This window comes from Hylobates moloch, unplaced genomic scaffold, assembly GCF_009828535.3.
Source record: "Hylobates moloch isolate HMO894 unplaced genomic scaffold, HMol_V3 SCAFFOLD_15, whole genome shotgun sequence".
Taxonomy (NCBI): Eukaryota; Metazoa; Chordata; class Mammalia; order Primates; family Hylobatidae; genus Hylobates; species Hylobates moloch.
The window spans coordinates 957,569-975,560 of NW_026652290.1; the positions used below are offsets into that span (position 1 = coordinate 957,569).

Below are 17,992 nucleotides of genomic sequence, written 5' to 3' on the forward strand. Positions count from 1 at the left end.
CAGTGCACGTAAGGGACACAGGAGGACAGGCAGCCCTGTTGAGCTGTAGACTGCAGAACGTTCTAAAAGAGCTATGGCTGAGCATTGCCTGCAGTGCCCTGGGAATGTGAGCCTCCTTCTCTCCATCAAGACTTCAGCAAGGCTGCTGTGGGGCCCCTGGTGTCATCTAAACTCACTGACCCAAAAAGAAAGAGGATCTGAACAGACCCATTTGTACCCTCCTGGGTCCGTCCCGGACTTTATTCCCCATGACCAGTTTGAAGATTTTATTAGAAATCAGAGTTTTCTTTTTTCTTTTTCTTTTTTTTTTTTTTTTTAGAAATGTGCTTGGCTGCAGTGACTCGTGTCTCTGCCTCCTATAATGAGTTGGGCTACAAGAGCCCTTGAGCAGAGGCTGAGTCTGAGCTGATCAATGGCATTTGGAGGTTGGAAGATTGCTCAGGAGCCAGCTAATTTCTAATGTCATATGGGCTAGACTGGAAGACCCAAGAGAGTAGGCTGTCTCTTTTGGCTTTTTATCTCTCCTTTTTTTTAAAAAAGGAAAGAAAACACAAAGTGCCATGCTTGGCTGTTGAGCATTCAGAGATGGACGCTGCCCCTGCTAGACCATCTGGAGACAGGGGCTCTTGCTTCTCCCGCCCCCCTCCCTCCCCAAGACCTCAGCGGCCACACCGTGGCGTGGCAGCGCATGGCACTGCCTCTGTCCTCATGCTTTGTCACTCCGGATGCCTGCTCCTGCAGTTGCTGAGTTCTGGCTCTAACTAATTTGCAGAGGACACCTGTTCCTTAATTAGCCCCAGCTCGCAGTCTGTGTCTTCATCTGGGTGCTCTCTGATGCGTGAGCTCGCAGCCCCATGGAAGGGCTGCTGTTTGGCAATCTGTGCGTGTTTGCTGTGCCTAAGTGGGTCCTGAGCCTTCCCAAGCGTTAAGGTCGGTCTGTACTCCTGAGCATTAAACGAAAAAGAAGCCACATTCCAACCATCATCCATCTATGGATGTTGCAGCCATTGGCCAGAGCTTCCAGAAGAGTCCTTCATTGCCAGTTCCCATGCTGAGGACAGACTGCTGTCCCCAGAACTGGGTCTGGGAACAATAAGAGGGTATGAACCCTCGTTTCGACTCCTCTAGAGTCATATTCCTGATCACTCAAGTGGCCCCTCACACATACCACTTACGATACCTTTCAGAGGTACATCTGATTCAATAGAGAGATGCTCTCAGCGGGCTGGGATTCATCCATACAGGGTTTTACAGAATGGAGCCTTCTGTGTCCTAGGATCTTGACAAGCATCTGCCGAGGACAGGGACAGAGATGGACAGGGCCCCTGGAGGACAGGACCCAGGCAGCCTGCAGGAGCATTCTCTGCCTGCCCTTGGGAGTGGTTCTCCTGTCCCTCTATTTTTATGGTGTAAAACCTTCTAAAAACCACTCTTTAGGTTTCTGAGATCAGATCTGACCTCCCACATAAGCCACCCCCAAGATCTCCAGCCCCCACAGCTGGAGGACCGTAATTTCAGCAGGAAGTCAGAGGCGAACCACCCAAACACCCGGGCACACCAGGAGTCCAGTTTCCAGCAGACCACAGTTACTTGGAAACATTTGTGGCAGGTGGCTCTGTGTTTATGAATTCTTCTACCTGACATCTCCCTCTTCATCCTTCAAAAGAGAAATTCATCAGTGGAAAGTTTCCCTGAAGTGGTAATTTTCCTAAATGACTTACTGATGGTGCTGCGTACAGACCTGCTCCGCCAGAGTCAACGTTCTGCATGCGTTACCGTGTCCCCAGCTCCTCTCCCTGGGCTGAGGGGACGGCGGAGGCTGTCCATTGCTTTTGTGAGGAGAGCCCTTTCCTCTGCCTTCCCCTGCCCCACCCCATCCCCCAAGCCTGATAGAAAGACTTCTTTCCCCTCTCCTGAGTGGAAGCAGGGCCAGTTCTGAGGCCCCCAGCAGGAAGCTTTTCTTTCCAAAGCCCTCCGTGCCTGTGACTGCCAGGTCGCCTTCTCTAGCCCAGCTAATTAGAGCCTTTCCTTAAGCAGCACTTCAGTCCTCCGCGTCACTCATCCTCACAGTGATAATGGACTTGGATAAGAGGTCACAGCTTCTCCCACATCCTGCCCTCCTTATGGCCAGAGGTGGGGGGCGGGGGGGCGGGACGGGCTCAGCCCCTCCTTCTGCGGGGCTCCCACCTGCCAGTCACAGGGGCTGGCCGAGGGCTGAGCAGCTGTGATGGATTCACCATGACAGGCCGGAGCCCGACTCCCCGAGTGGGCCCGCTCCCCACATTCTTTCAGGCTTCTGAGCCGCCTGCCGCGTCTCTGGTGAGCGTCATTAGCATTAACGTGATAAAATGGCACTGTGTAAACGTTAATAAGATCTGATGCCTCACGCTGCTTCCGAGTGGCAGATTGGAAATGGTACTATCATCTTAACTGCAATGAGCAGCTCTCAATTCCTCTACTCCCTGAGTAACCAATTTGGCATGGAAATCCTAACCTTCCCCACACTCCAGTCTCTGCTCTGTCACGTTTACCCCCATTTTCCTTTGCAAAGAAGGTTCCCATTTCCCACAGACCAGTTTTCTGAGACAGAGTTTGACTTTTGTTTTTTGAGTCAACACTTTCCCCTGTTCTCCAAAGAGAAACGAGAGGACCCATGCCCACCAGCACCCCCTTCTCTGCCTGGGTCCCATCCTCAGCCCAGAGCTTCTTTGCCCTGGTTTTCCTAGATGCAGCTCCTTTCCTTGGTCATCCCGGATACTTCCGAGGGGCCTGCCCTGGAAGCCAGGGGCTCTCGTTCTCCAGACTTCTCCTTCTCTCGAAGCCAAAAACGTGGCCCATGCACATCCCGATCACTCCTCTCCAAGCCCTTCAGAAGAGGTGTCCTCTCCCGCCAGGCTTTGTCAGGGCTCTTGGGGCCCCTCCCCACTGTGTCCTTTCTTCCCAAGTAAACTGAGAGAGATGTGGCTGGTGCTTCTTTTGGATCCTTTTTGCCGTTATGTCTCTAGCCAATGCTCATGGGCAGTTTGAGGGTAGGCACGTCATGGATCTTCAGTCTGTGTTTGCTGAAGAGAGCAGGATGCATGGGGTCCCTGGAACAATACCTGGGCCCTGCTTAGGAGGCTCAGCATTGTCGGAACAGTACATGTGAGCAGCAGCAGGGAAGCATGGCTCTGGAGCTCTTGTTCCACCCGCAGCACTGGCCCTTACCCAAGGTGACCCCAGGGAGCCTCTTGCCAGTCCAGGTGTGCCCAAGTTAGGCCCAGCCTTAGCTATGGGCGGAGGCCACATGAACAGCAGCATCTTCCGCGTGCAGACAGTCTGCTGGTGCGGCCTGCACCCCCCTCACTGTTGTTTCCATCCCTCAGGCGATCTTCACTCTCCTCCTTGGACCGTTCACCTTCTTTGATGTCCAGAAGACCAAGTACCTGCAGATCCTGACCTCTCTGATGAGATGGATCGGTGAGTCTGAGAAACAGCTCGAGTCTCTGTGCTTTCTCCTCTCGTCCCTTCCCTCTCCTTTCGCGAGAGGCCATGCAGGGCCCCCAGCTGTAGCTGGAGTGTGGTGGTGGTTTCCATTGACTCAGGCCTGTCTGGTCCTCCCATCTTTCCAAAGGATAAGAAGGGAGCAGATACTCAGCTTGCCTTTTGCTGTTGGGGAAATTTAGCACCAAAACAAGATGATTTTTTCAAGGTCACATAGTGTGGATGGAGCTGGGGCTAGAGCCCAGGACTGTTGATTCTAGGACCAGCTTCTTTGTCATACAACCATGCTGGGTGTCCACTGACTCAGAGGCTGTCAGGGGGGCTCCCAAAGGCCTGGGTTGGGCTGTGCCCTGCAGGGCACTAGAGCGGCACGGCTCTGCGTTCTCATGAGTGTGCTATGTGGCATAACCATAAAAGCCAGCGGGCCATGGCAGCAGCCACTCTCTGCCTCTGGGTCTCTGGCCACCAGGGCATGAAAAGACACTCCCTCCATAGCATCTTCTAACTGACGGACACCACGCTGAGCATGAGTGCCATTGTCCTCAGCTGCAGTCTGGGAGTCTGTTTCCCCAAACAGGTTGGTGGTTAGGGGCTGGTCTATTTCCGCCACACCATCCTGCCAGCCACCTCAGGGAAAGGGCCAGCTGCCGATCCACCTGGACAGAGGACAGGAGCAGGTGGGGCCCTTTGTGGCCAGCATGGCTTTGGGTGTCCGTTGGACCCCTCTTCAGCTCAATCTAAAAACAAAGAAGGCTGTTGCTGTTCTGAGAGAGGGGCCTGGACAGAGTGGCTGTGTCCAGGCTCCAGGAGTTTGCCTGCCTCTCAGCACAGAGGCACTTGGCTCTGGAGGAACCCAGGTTGGGGCTCCTCCTTCCTGACCACCTTCCCCAGCCCCCTTTCCCACTGCGCTCGCCCATTCTACCCTCATCCAGACTCTGGGAGTGCACGCTGATCCTGATTCCATGCCAGGACTCAGCAGTGGGTCATGGTCGCCGAGGACACTTTCTGATCTAAATGACTTCCAGCAGCTTGACATCTGCAATTCCCCTGGTTCCCCAGACTCAGGGGATTATGAGATGTCAGTGTAAGGAGCCTCTGTACACGGCAGTCTTGGCATCTTTAGTTGGAAGGGGCCACAGCAGTCAGGTAGCCCCGCCTCGCCCCTGTGGGAGCAGGCTGTACAGCACAGGGGACAGGATGGCCTCCAGGGTCCAGAGCTCACGACTGGGTGAGGCTCCCACTCCACTCTGAGGGGTTGTATGTCAGTGCTGGAAAGTTTTTTCTTGTCTTGAGCCACGCTCACCAGTCTGTAACTTCTTTGCCCTCTTGGTTTGTCCTTGCAAGGAGATGAGGGCAGGATGGAGATGAGTTGTGAGGCCCCCACAGGGGCACATCATCTGGGCCGAGCCCGTCCTTGGCCGTCAAGCTGACACGAGGGAGCGGGAGGACACCTGTCCATCCCTGGACAGGGTGGAAGTCTGCATCTGCCCCATTCAGTCTGTCTGGTCACGTACTCACCAGTGAGTGCTGTTCCCAAATTGCACTCAGAAGTTCCAAAGCCCCAGGTCAAATTAACGTGACTACCTGGGGGAAGATGGGAATTGTTACTTAGAACCTGGGGATCCCACCAGCTCCAAGGATGGATTTAGAATGGAGCCTCCCTGGGTGCCAGGAGGGATTGTGTCCAGAAATCGGAGTCAGCAGGGATCAGAAACACCAGGGCTCTGCCGTCCACCCTTCCTATTTCTCTGCTTATATGAAGTATTTGAGAGCTCTGGGTAAGGCCGAGTGGGTAAGACCTGGTGGTCTCAGAAGAAGGAGTTTTCTCAGTAAAGCAGGATTTGGAGAAAACTGTTCTGCCTCCTTGCCTTACTGGCCTAAGTCTGGTGCTCCAGCTCCTGTGGCTCCGTGCAGCCACATCTGTAGCCCCAAGGTCTGGCTCCTACCCTGTGTGGGACTGGCTGTACTTGATCTGCCCCTCAGCACTGGGGAGGGGGAAAGGGCCCCTTGGGTGCTGACATGGAGAAAGCTGAGCTGATTCCCGTCCTTTCCCCTCGTCCAGGAGGACAGGAACAGGCTGGGGAGAGGTGGAGGGGACGCTCCTGCTTTAGCCAGCATGACAGCCCAAGAGGGGATGACACCCAGGATAGTGACAGTTAATGGCTTCCGAAGACCTCTGCACTTGTTTAGGGTAACAGATTCCTCCCCGTGTCTGGGGAGCAATGCATTTGTTGAAAGGGAGAAGATTGTAAAAAAGGAGAAGAGGAGGCTGAGGGCAAATAAAGAGCGATTGTCTCAGAGTAGGAGACCAGCTGTACCCCTGCATCAGTTGGAGGAGAAGCCAAATTCTGTGGCCAGCAGGGCCCCGGGGTCCTGGAAGGCGGCTGGGGACAGCCCGGGCCCCTTGCCATTCTGCTGTTGGAGACCCTACTTCCCCAGAGTCAGGCTCACCGTAGACTTGGCTTTAGAAAATCAACTCCTGTTTCCCCCAGCCCCTTCCCACCCCCAGGTCTCCCACCCTGAGGCTCCTGGGGCCCTGCAGTGCTGCAGAACAGGTGGCAGTGGTCTCGAGAGAGGCTTTTGGCAGCATCAGGAGCCGGAGGTGGAGACCAGCTCGGGAAGATCGACAGCCCTTGTTTTTTTGGTGGTGACATTGTTGTCTTAGCAAGTCATCTGCCTCTTTTCCTTTTGATCCAAGAGATAATCAAGTGTCAGGAGCCTCTCAGGCGAACCTTTTCTCCAAAGTGCTGCTGGGGGCGACAGCAAAGGCAGTGATTTTTTCTCCATGAGAGACTCAGACCTCTGGGATTAAAAAGCAAAGCTTTCTGTGGCACAGCCCTCTCGCCAGAAGAAAAATTACCCAGTTAAGTAAACTCTGAAGCGCAGCTGGGTCTAGGGTTCCATCCCCAACAGCCAGCACTGGAGCCAGCGGGGTGTTTTTCTTCCCAGTGCTGGCGGAAGGTGTGTTCCCCTTCCAGCCCCGGGCAGCAGCGTGGCTCAGGAGGGGACGAAGGGGATGGAGGTCCCCCTGGCGCCACCAAACAAAACAAAACTGGCAGCCCCTTTTGTGGGAGGGACCCCACGAGGGTTTCTCGCCTCTGGGCCAAGCTCACCCCAGGCAGATTTTCGAGAACCACCCTAAAGGCAGTGACCTCAGAAGCCTATTTGTCCTCTCAAGTCTGTGCCAAGTTGTCAGTTCGCCACAAACTCCCTTTTCATTCGGTCTTAAAAGCAGCTGTGTGACCGAGTCCCACACACCCCCTCTCCCTCCTTCCCACACTCCCGCCGCAGCCCTTCCTCTCCCCTCTCCCCAGATGAGGCCGTGCTTTCCCAATAGCCAAGTGGGGAGCTCGGGGTTGGAAATAAGCTGGCTTGGGTTCCAGGAAGACAAAGGGGAAGAATAAGCACCAAAGGGACCGGAAAATCATAAATAAATGTGCTGAGCCGGAAACTTTCTTGGGCTTAATTAGGAATTAGTTCTGCCATCTGTTGAAAAGAGGCTGGAGGAGACTGCAGGCCCTGGAGCTGTGCTGAGGAGCCTTCGGGCCAGCTCCTCTGAGGGGCTCTGCTCTGCTCTCCTCCCCTTTAGTAGCCTCGGAAGCCCCGTCGTTCTGCCAGAATGGCACTGAAAGGGTTAAATGGCCTTTGTGAATAGCCGCCACTTGTCCAGGAAAACTCAAGGCATGGATGACGTGTGACAGTGTCTGTTCATTTCTTGTGCTCCCCAAATAAGTTCTGGGGAGACTGGGCTGGTCAGTGTGGGATGCCTGGGTGGCAGATACCTCTGAATCCACATGGGGAACGAAGGTCTTGGTGTGCTGTCCCCAGCAGTGAGGCTGTCGTTCAGGTCCTGGCAGACCTGACTGGCTCACCCCCAGGTGGCCACTGCAGATTCCTGAGCAATCAGGTCTCCGGTGGCTGCTCTGCCCCAGGTGGCGCACCTACTGGAGGTCACGCCGGACCCCCTTGCCTTGATCCCCCCGCCCCGTGTGGGACAGGCGGCGTTTACTCCCAATGTGCGCAGATGGATCGAGGCTTCTCCGCCAAGTTTCTTGTCTGCGCGGTGGCAGCGAGGCCTCGAATGGGACCGTGTTGTTAGCACAGCACCTGCGCAGTGTGCAGAGGGGAGCCACAGTGAGCGTGACTGTCCTCAGCATCATCTTGGTCAGCCGCCACATCCCAAGAGTGGCCTCAAGATGAGCCTCTCTGGGGACTGGCCGTGAGACTGGGGACATGACCTCAGCTACCTCAAGGGAGCATGGCACTGGGTGTCCACACTGGTGTCACGGTGAGATCTAGAAGCACCCAGGTTTGCTCTGTGCAGCCTCTCCTCTGCCACATCCCAGCTGTGGTGCCTGGAGAGGAGCCGTCTCTGCTCCGCCACCCCCAGCATCTACTCCCACCCACTTTGAGGAAGCTCTGAGCTGGGAGAATGAAAGTCAGGCCCATCTCACAGAGGGGCAGGGGCTCTAGCCTCTGCCAGTCACAGGTAGACCGGGGATGCTGAGGGGAGACGCAGCACAGAGGATGTTCTTTGTGCTCAGAGGCCCAGCCCAGGGACTTCAGATCCCAAATCTGAGCACCTAAGCTGATGGCGGGAGGCTGCCCCCGCCCCGCCGCAGGGAGCTCTCGGGCTGAAGTAATGGCAGCTTCATTACTTCAGTCCCATTACCAACTTTCCCTGGCAGACGCCTGTAGACGCCTCCCCTGAACAGCTGGCTCGGTGTGGGGCGTCCCATTTGGGGTTATTAAAATCCCGATCCTTTTTAACGAAGGCTGCTCTGGAGTACCACAGCCCTCCTCGGGCCTGGGCTGCCGAGGACCGCAGGGTTCCCTTCCCTCTGATTGTGTATGCAGAGCAGACGCTGCACACGCTCTTTTTGCATCTGTGTTCCCCTCAAAGTGGGTCAGACACCGTCCTCTCCAGGCGTTTGTGGATGAACTTCAGCCTGCCTCATGAAGTTCTCGGCCCCGCTGTCTCCACCTCCCTCAGCAACTGCCCCAGATTTGTTTTCCAAGCTGACAGGGAGAGGTGGGATGTGGTGGTGGTGGCAGGTGAGGCCCCCAGGAGGAAGCCATCACCTGGGGACATGAGGCTTTCCGGTGTTTACCTGTCCCCAAACCCATGGCTGATCCCTGCAGACAGCCTCCCAGTAGGACTGCGCTGATCCGTCACCACCGGCAGCCAGTGGTCTCGTGTCTGGGCCATCTGGTGCCCACTGCTGCCAGCTTGGCATTGGAATTCCTCCACAGCCACTCAACTAGTGCCTCTCAGAGGTCCCAGAAGGACCCCCCAAAATGCCCCCTGTGCCTCCATCCAGACAGCCTCATGTGCCAGCACCACGCCACCCTGCTGTCAGCAGCCCTGCCCACCCTCCGACTGGGCCACTGTCCAGGGCTCTCCTGGGCTGTTCCGTGTCCAGCCATGACTGGTTACACTCCTAGTGGAGGGAATCTTGAAAAACCTTTTGTATATGTTTCGTTTTGGTCTTAATTTTATTCTTGGTTTTCTAGAAGTTCTTTTTGCAAATGCACAGAGGCCCATTTATAGGAGAGGAACCCAGTGTTCCTGTTTTAAGGTAAAGTGGGCAGTTAATGAACGCTTGCTGGTGAACAGCCAGCCATGTGCCGCCGAATGACTCCCTTCCTTAGCATCAGTCAGGACTGACCTGAGAGTTCACTTGGCCCCGAGCAAAGGGTGTTGCCCTTTCGGCCGCACCTCTCCTCTAAGCAGCCTTCGTTACCAGCTCTGATCTGTGTACGGCCGAGACGGGCAGATCCAGCTGCCAGACAAAGACTCCTGCAGTGCCCAGGAGGTCGGTGGCCCAGCTGTCCGGGCACTGACAAGGCAAGGAAACTAAGTCCCAGATCACTCATGGTCGTGGGTCGAGTCTGGCCTGACGATGGTGACGGGCGTGGCCTCTGCAGAACTGGGCTTCACGTGGGAGGGTGAGTCTTAACCTTGCAGCAAGTCAGGCCGTCATATCCATCTGCAGGGCTGCCACGGCCCACGGCAACCCTGGAGCTCCAGAGTTACGTTCAGACCCAGGAGGGGCCGCCCATCCTGGCTCGGTGCCACCTCTCCTCATCTTCCTCACTCTCTCCTTCCCGTCTCTCTCTGCATCTAGCTGGCTGCTGGAGAGGAAAGGGCTGAGCAGCCTGCAGGAAAGGTGACAGCGCCTGAAATTTTATGTTTCCAATCTCCAGGAAGGAGATTAATCAGCCAGCAGCCAGAGGCCCTGCCTTGCCAATGATGGCACACTGAGCTTGCTCTGACAACTTAAGAATGAAAAATTGAGACCCTGCCCTCCCAGGCGCCACCTGCCAGGCCCCGAGGGTGTGGGGAAGTGGAAGGATGAAAGGCCAGAGCCCATGATTTCTGACCGAAGGCTTGATTGCTCCAGAGGCTCAGACACTTGCCCTTCACCAGGCTGCCGCTGCCTCCTGCCACCCTGGGGAGAGGGGGACTCTGCTCTCAGTCCTTTGGGCTAAATAATTTTGCCACAGGATAGAACCTCGTCCTACAAAGCTGGTTGTTTCAGCTCTCTTCTCTTCTCCTGGGGTGAGGAGTGAATGAAGCTAGAATCCTCCAGAAAGCACAGGAGCTGGCCCACATGGGAAGATCAGTTGGCTTTAGAGTCCCTCCTTTCAGCAGAAACCCAAGTGCATGGTGGGTGAGTTGCTAGGCAAAGCTGACATATGCTGGATGCCCTACAGGTCTGAAATGAAAACCAGACCCAGGGTCGAGATGCTTTTGGTGCCTGGCACATCCGTGTGGGGGCCTCCCGTAGTCCCCAAAGGGAACTCCTCCCAGGCAGAGCCCTCACCCACACCACAGCCCAAGTGCAGATAGGTGCCACCCCAGGAAGGATGGGCCAGCTCAGGCTCCAAAGACCCTGTCTCCTTTAGCCCCTCCCGGGGAGGGCACATACCCGGAGGCCCCAGAGCTGGGGTAGTGGGGATTGCCTGGCCTCGAGGGGCCTTAAAAGATGCTGGTGGTGGTGGGGGTGGGCAGGGGCGTAAGAGGAGGAACTGAGGGTCACTCTGGTTGGCAGAGCAGGGATGAGCAGCCTGTTGGGGTCCTCCTTGCCCCCCTCCCCATCCCTGACCCCCAGAGCCCCAAAGGTTAGCGGAGGCCAGTGATGAGGTGTTCCTGGGATCTGTTCTACAGCAGCTTGACCTGGCCAGGAAGGCGGGGTCACTAGTATCATCCAGTCCCCCTCGTTGGAGCACAAGGGGAGCTAGATGAGAACTCAGCGCTGACACAGTTTTTCCTGCTTGCCTGGGAACTGGGCTTTCAGCAGGGGCAGTGGGTTTCTGCAATGTTAGAAGGCATGTGCAGCTTCCTGAGCGATTGCTGCGAGCCAGGTTTTACCAGCATGGCACTGCCCTGTCTCACTCCAACCCTTCAGCGTCCCTACAGTCGTCTCCCTTTTTTTTTTTTTTTTTTAAAGACAGAGTCTCGGTCTGTCACCCACGCTGGAGTGCAGCGGCACAATCTCGGCTCACTCCAACCTCCATCTCCTAGGCTCAAGTGATACTCCTGCCTCAGCTTTCCGAGTAGCTGGGATTACAGGCATGGGCTACCACGCCCAGCTAATTTTTGTATTTTTAGTAGAGATGGGTTTTCTCCATGTTGGCTAGGCTGGTCTCGAACTTCTGACCTCAGGTGATCCACCCACCTCGGCCTCCCAAAGTGGTGAGATTACAGGCATGAACCACCGTGCCTGGCCTCATCTGCATTTTTAAAGGTGATGAAACTGTGTAACCCCAAGGTTACACAGTTAAGTGGCAGATTCAGGAGCTGTGCCCAGTGTAACTTGGCCATTTCCAAGCCAGGACTGTGTCCTAGTGTCGCTCACACCTCTAGGCTGCAGGATCCTTGGGCTCTTCCACCTCCAGCCTGCAAATGTGGGTCTCCTTCTGCCGAAGTCAGTCCCATTATTTAAGGAACAAATGCCCAATCACCTCCCCCTGTTTTAGGGCCAAGAGGCTGGTCTCCAGTGGTTCTCTGCTCAGGCTGCTGTTGCTCACCCACCCCTTCCGATGGCCCAGCTAAAGCCAGAGAGCCCTGCAGCCCGGCACCTTCCAAGGGCTAAGTGGTGGTGAAGGAGGGAGCTGGCGCCAAGTCTTCCCCTAGTCCTGTTCCCCGCCTGGAGTGCTGGTGCCTGAGCTGGTGATGGGCACACTGCCGGCCATTCGTTATCATTAGCCCTGGCATGTTGATTCTCTGCTTGGAAAAGAGAGTGCCGCTCCCAGACAGCCGCCGTGACGGATGGCCTCCACCTCACAGTGTCAGAGCCAGAGCACACATGGGGAGCAGGGAATGGCACGGGGCTTGGGGCGCCCTGGCCTTAGGGACATCTGGAGCCAGGTTCAGAGGTCAGAGAGTTGCGGGAGCAGCTCCCCAGGAAGCAGCCCTGCCAAGGCATAGCTCAGCACTGGCGTGTGGGAAAGGCCTGGGGGCCCATGCCTGGAGGAAGACCCCTCACCCTTGGCCCTCAGGGTCTTGGCTCTGAGTATGTGTGCACAACTCGGGCACCTAAAGGGATCAGGGAGGAAGAGTGTGCTGCGTGCGGTCTGGCCCTAGTGGATGCGTGTCTTCATACTCCTCATCCCTTCCAGGCCCTGTAGAAAGGGATGAGCGGGCTGGGGGAGGGGGCTTCTGGGCAGGGACCGTTGGGCAGGGCCCTCTATGGCTCCCGAGAGCCTCTGTTCCAGCTCACGCCCTTATGGAGATGTCCCTCTGATGGTGGCCCAGGACCACAGGCCAGTTCCATAGCACCCCAGACCCAGCCAGTGCCTCCCTCACCAGATCAGGCTGCCCTGGGGGTCACAGCCCGGGGGTACTCAGAGCCCATTTGTCCTTGGGCTTTTCGAGAAGGATTGGTGCAGCGTCTCAGCTCCACCCTAGGTCTTCAGCGTCCCCATGCAAATCAGGGCAGACGACAGGGTTAGAGTGAGGAGTCCTGGACCGAGGTTGGTGGCAGGAGGCGGAAATCTTTCAAATCCTTAGCATCTCAGGTGCTTCCCAGGTACACACACATCCACACAGCCCACAGACCCCCAGCACAGGAAACCCCCACTGAGACACCCATAGAAATACAATGCCAGCCACCTGGGGAAGTTTTCAATTTTTAGTAGCGACATCTTGAAATTCAGTTCATTTTGATAAAATACTTAACATATCAAAAATATCTTTCAACATGTAATCATGAAAAAAATGACGAGTGGGATACTTTACGCTCCTTTTCCACGCTAAGTCTTTTTTTTCCTTTTTGAGACAGAGTCTCGCTCTGTCACCCAGGGTGGAGTGCGGTGGCGCGATCTCAGCTCTCTGAAACTTCTGCCGCCTGGGTTCAAGCGATTCTCCTGCCTCAGCCTCCCTAGTAGCTGGGATTACAGGCACCCGCCACCACGTCCGGCTAATTTTTGTATTTTTAGTAAGGACTGGGTTTTGCCATGTTGGCCAGGCTGGTCTCAAACTCCTGGGCTCAAGTAATCCGCCCACCTCAGCACTGGGCCACACACCAAGTCTTTGAAACCCGGTGTGTTTTACACTTGAGCACACCTCAGTTTGAGCCAGCCACGTTCCAGTGCTCAGGAGCCTTGGCCTTGTGTGGCCCTGGTGGTCAGCACGGCTCTAGATGCTTCTCAGTGCTTCTCCGTCAGAGCCCAATGGGTTTGTTGCCACCTTCAGGGAGAGCATGGGCAGAATTCAGGCTGCCCAGAAGTAGCCCTTGCTTAATTCCAGAGCCAGTCATGGGGATGAGGAAAACAGGAAGGCCACCAAGACGGACTCAGTGCCTCAGCATCGCATGCTCATGGGGAGAGGTTCATGTGTGACCCCAGAGCGGAGGTGGGGGCTCCTGGGAGGGCTCTTTCTGCTCCACCCCTCCCCGCCCAGGCCTGGAGAGCTCTGGCCCCTGTGCGCCAACTCCAGTGGTGCCTGGGAAGGTCACCCAACTCTCTCCAGCCCCACACAGACCCCAGCATTCTGTAAGGAAGGCGGAGTCCTGCCCAGGCCTCACATGGCTCAGAGGCCAAGGCAGCGCTGCCTGGGAGCACCTGGAAGGAGCTCGTCCCTCTCCATACCTGCAGCTCAGCCAGCCCTTATGTTGATGCCCAAGGGTGTGTGTTCAGCACAGGAAGGAAGGGGCTGGCTACTGACCACTCTGATCTTTCTGTCCCTGCCCACAGAGACCCAAGAGAGGTGAGCTGGGGGTGCTGGTAGGAGTCGCCGAACATGAGCATCAGGGCCCTGGGCCCCAACTCCAGACACCTACTCATCCCCCTCTGGCCCCAAGAACAAGTCACCTTCAGCTGCTACAAGGGCTTGGCCCAATCAGGGCTTCATCCCTCCAATAAGGCCCCCTTGTTTCCCCAGGCCCCCAGGGTGAGGCTCCAGGAGGGCAGGGATATTCTGAAAGGGAGGGAGAGATGTTGACTTTCATCCCCTTATAAACCAGCGCCAACTTTGCCGTTTGGCAGGTGTTCAGAGTGGGTGGGTTCACCTGTCCTCCTCCCTGCCAAGGAGGAGAGGCCGAGGACAGACGTGGAAGCAGTGCCTGCAGGGACTTCTTATCTGGCTCTTGCCAGGCTGAGGCTGTCTGGGGAAAGGCTGCTTCTCTTCGCTTCTCTTGTGGCTGCTTTAGGAGCCTGAGGACTCGGGTTTTGTAAGAGCGTATCTTGAGGTGAGATCGCTCCCCGACCGCCACGCTTGAGGTTGCAGCAAAGCCGATATTAACAAGAACCTTGGCTTGTTCAGATGCCCGTACACTGGATGTGCCTCCTGGCAGCCCAGTCTTTGTGTCAATTTTACTTCTAGCCTCCTCAGAAAGGGAAGGGAGGTGCCTTCTCTGACTGGCCTCTGGCAGCTCAGGACTCCAAGACAATGACTTCCTGTGCCTTCGCTCTGTCTTCCTCACTCCCTCCCCAGGTGTCAGTGTGCGAGGGAGGGGAGTGGCTGTGGCCCAGGTGAATCAGTGTGGCGAGGCCTGCGTGTGGAGCTGAGATCCACTATCAGGATGAGCCTGTGAGCAGCCAGCAGCCTTGGCAGGTGACCTCACGGGGCCTCGATGAGGCTCTGCCTGTGGGTGTCCTCGGGGGCCCCCTTCTCGTCTCCACCCCGCATTGAGCTGCTCCTCCTAAACCGTGAGGAGTCACAGCAGCCACAGACCTATAGGGTCGGAACGGCCCCGAAAGGTCCTCCACGTCCCGTCTGACACCTGCTTCCCCTCTGGGACCCCCACCTCGTGGCCTCCTACCCTCAGGCTTGGCCACCTCCCGCGACAGGGATCTCATCATCATGTACCCCACAGCTAGTGTGCCTGATAACCAGCCCGTTCTTTGGTTATAATTTGTCCCCTGTACCTTCCACCTGGACTCTGGTCCCCTGGACTCTGGGTTCCAGAAGGACAGGACCCCTGTCTCAGTGTGCTGTCCCCAGATGGCCAGCATAGTGCCCAGCACCCAGGGGAAACTCCGTCCATTGTTGTTGAATGAAGGAATGAACAGTCCAGTTGGGCCCATGGGTGACACAAGACAAATGCGGTGGCTTTTGCGTTGGCTTTTACTCAGATATTAAGAGAGAAGCCTCCTGCCTCCCCTTGTCATTTGTAGCTGAGCCTTCCGAGACCCAGCAGCCGCTTGTGTGACCTGTGTCCGCCTCCTCCTGTGTCCTCCCCTCTGCCTCCTCCCGGCTTCTCACTGCTGCTCTCCACCACTCAGAGCGGGACTCCTGGTGTGGAATCGTGGGTGGATGTGGACGCGGATGTTCTGGGCACTGCCTGTGATAGGCTCTTGGGGAACTGCAGGCCCTGCTGGGGACTGACCCCCCTGTACATCTGACTGAAGTCCTGGGTGTCTGGTCCTTAGCGTGTCTGGGGATCACTTTCTGCTCTGTCCCGCCTCCGCGCCCGTCTGGCCTCCCACGCAGCCTCCACGAGGTGGGCGCAGGCTGTCTTGGCGGCTGTGGCCGAGCCCCGGGTGTCGGTGTGGCTCTTGGAGCCCTGCTCCCCACCGCGCGTCCTGGCAGAGTCTCCATAACCTGTCATCCTCGTTTCATCTTGATTTATGATCAGACCCAGTGAGTTTTTGGAGCAGCTGTCTCCCAGGGATGTGGCGATCAATCTAGGAGATGGCTGTTGAACTCCGCTCCTCCCCCAGCCAGGAGAGGCAGGGAGGGGCCAGACAAAGGGGTGGGGCCACAGGGGCCTCACCAGGTGGGCAATGGGGGTTAAGCCTCGGGCCATGGTCCCAGGACTCTGCAAGATCAGGGCCCTGACCTCCCCTCCATCCCTCCCTTCCTCCCTTCCTTCCTCCCTTCCTTCCTCCTTTTCCTTCCTTTTCTCCCTTCCCTCCCTTTCCTCCATCTCCCAGGGGAACTTGAGGTTCTAGATGGTGCTAGTTTCTTTTGAATTTGCTGGTTCGGAGACCAGGCTGGGACAGTTCCCTTCACTCTCCACTCCCAGGGGACGGATCCCAGCACCCACCTTCATATCCTCATGGTGGTACTGAACCGGAGTGCCCTGCCCCTTCCCCAGATAGCTGGGTTCACCTTCTGCCTCAGCTAGGGCCATTTCCATTGGGAAGCTGGTCCTCACCCCTGTTTTGGGGGCGTGGCTCTTCTAGAACCACCTGCCTTTCCCATATGTGTTCCTCACCATGGCAGCCTCTCCCGCTCCTGGTGTGTGAGTGCCCTGAGTGCAGGTCAGGATTCGTGGGTGAATGACCCACCTCTGCTGGGTGCGCACTCGGTCTCTCAGCCCCAGAGCTGGTGGCGTCTCCATGCAGCCGAGCTGCCACACAGCTGGGTGAGTTTTTGACAGCAGCGCAGGGTGTGACCAAGGGGAGTTCACGAAGGCCCGCATGGCCGTGCAGCTGCACCTGCCCCGTTAGGTGTTTATCCTACTTTCTAATGCTCTGGAATCACCTCCCAAGAGCTTCTAGCATCTGCTTCTGACTCTTAGGCGGCAGCAAACATCTAGCCCATAAAGGTAGACTTGGTTTTTGCAAATAGACTTGTTTAAGACAATCAAAAGAACGAAATGGGTGACTAATCTAGGTAATCTAGGTAGTGGCATTACGAGGTGAAACTAATTCTGGCTAGAAGATCATGAAGTCGTTTTTTAAATCACCTATAGCCATGGCTTTGTTCTTTTTTTTTTTTTTTTTTCGGTGGTGGAGTCTTGCTCTGTTGCCCAGGCTGGAGTGCAGTGGCACAATCTCAGCTCACTGCAACCTCTGCCTCTCGGGTTCAAGCGATTCTCCTACCTCAGCCTCCCGAGTAGCTGGGATTGCAGGTGCGTGCCACCAAGCCCAGCTAATTTTTAGTAGAGATGGGGTTTCACCATGTTGGCCAGGCTGGTCTCAAACTCCTGACCTCAGGTGATCCGCCTGCCTCGGCCTCCCAAAGTGCTGGGATTACAGGCGTGAGCCACCGTGCCCGGCCGCCGTGGCTTTGTTCCAGCTGAAGGTTCTGAAGTTGTTCCACATCATTGTTGGTGTCAAAGGCGCCTCTTCCCAAGACAGCTGCTCTGGAGGACGCCAGCTAGAAGGTGTATATTTCAGGGGTGTGTGTGTGTGTGTGTGTGTACAGCTGTCTCATTTCTCTGGAAACCTACTTCGTAAATTGGTTTATTTACCATGAGGAAATCCCACAGTCAGGGCTGTAAGGAGAGCTGCCTTTCTTTGGAGATGTGAGTTTGGGGAGTTAGAGGAGCAGAGAAGCACGAGCTGTGTCCAGGGCAGGAGGGAGCAGTGGCAGGGGTGCTCATATCCAGACAGCTGACCTCTTCCTGCCTTCTTGCCTGCTTGCTCACCAGACCCAGGGCCCAGGGCCCAGGGCCGAGTGACAGCTAGAGGAATTCTCCACTTGCCTTTTTCTAAGTTCATGCCAGCCTTGGCCAGGACCAAGTGCCAGGTCTCAAGGTGGTGCCTCAAGATGGCAGTGGCAGTGCAGGATTTGAATCTTGCCCTACAGCAGCTGCCCCCGTTGCCCTGACCCTTGTGCCCCACTTATGGTGGCAGAACAGTCTGCTGCAGCCTCTTGAATAACAAATCACCAGGTGCCCCTGAGCCCAGTCTGGCCTCTGTACCCCCACCCCGTCCTGCTCAGCTCTGCTCTGTAGCCCTTTCTGGTTCACAGGGACTCTGCCTCCAGCCTGTCTGCTCTCTCCCCGGTACCCCTCCTGCACATCCTGCCCTGGCACACCTCCTGTGGGGTGGATCTCTCACATAGGCACTGCTGTGCACACCCCCCTCTACCCACCCTCAGAAATCTCTGGGGCAAGCAGATTGCTCAGGGTCCTGGGCTGTCCCACAGGTGTCCTGTGCCATCCACCCCCAGTGGGTGAAGCTGGAGGCAGCTCCCTGGGCTGAGACTGGAAGGAGGAACTAGGCCGCCGCTCCCGCTTGACTGACCAGGGTGGACGATTTGTGATGTCAGGGGAGGAGGAGTCCCCAGGCCCTCAGAGTCAGGAGTGGCGGGGACTGGAGCGGGCAGTGA

At 56.4% G+C, this 17,992-nt stretch overlaps 1 protein-coding gene across 3 annotated transcripts in view; it reads left to right on the forward strand.

The window, feature by feature from the left end:
- The window catches only part of TMEM104 (transmembrane protein 104), a 65,989-nt gene that overhangs the window by 40,408 nt on the left and 7,589 nt on the right, over positions 1 to 17,992 (forward strand). For all 3 annotated transcript variants that reach the window (XM_032177537.2, XM_032177538.2, XM_058428478.1), the window contains exon 9: positions 3,366 to 3,459. In XM_032177537.2, the coding sequence (XP_032033428.1) occupies positions 3,366 to 3,459 (94 nt within the window). The remainder of the gene's footprint in view (positions 1 to 3,365; positions 3,460 to 17,992) is intronic.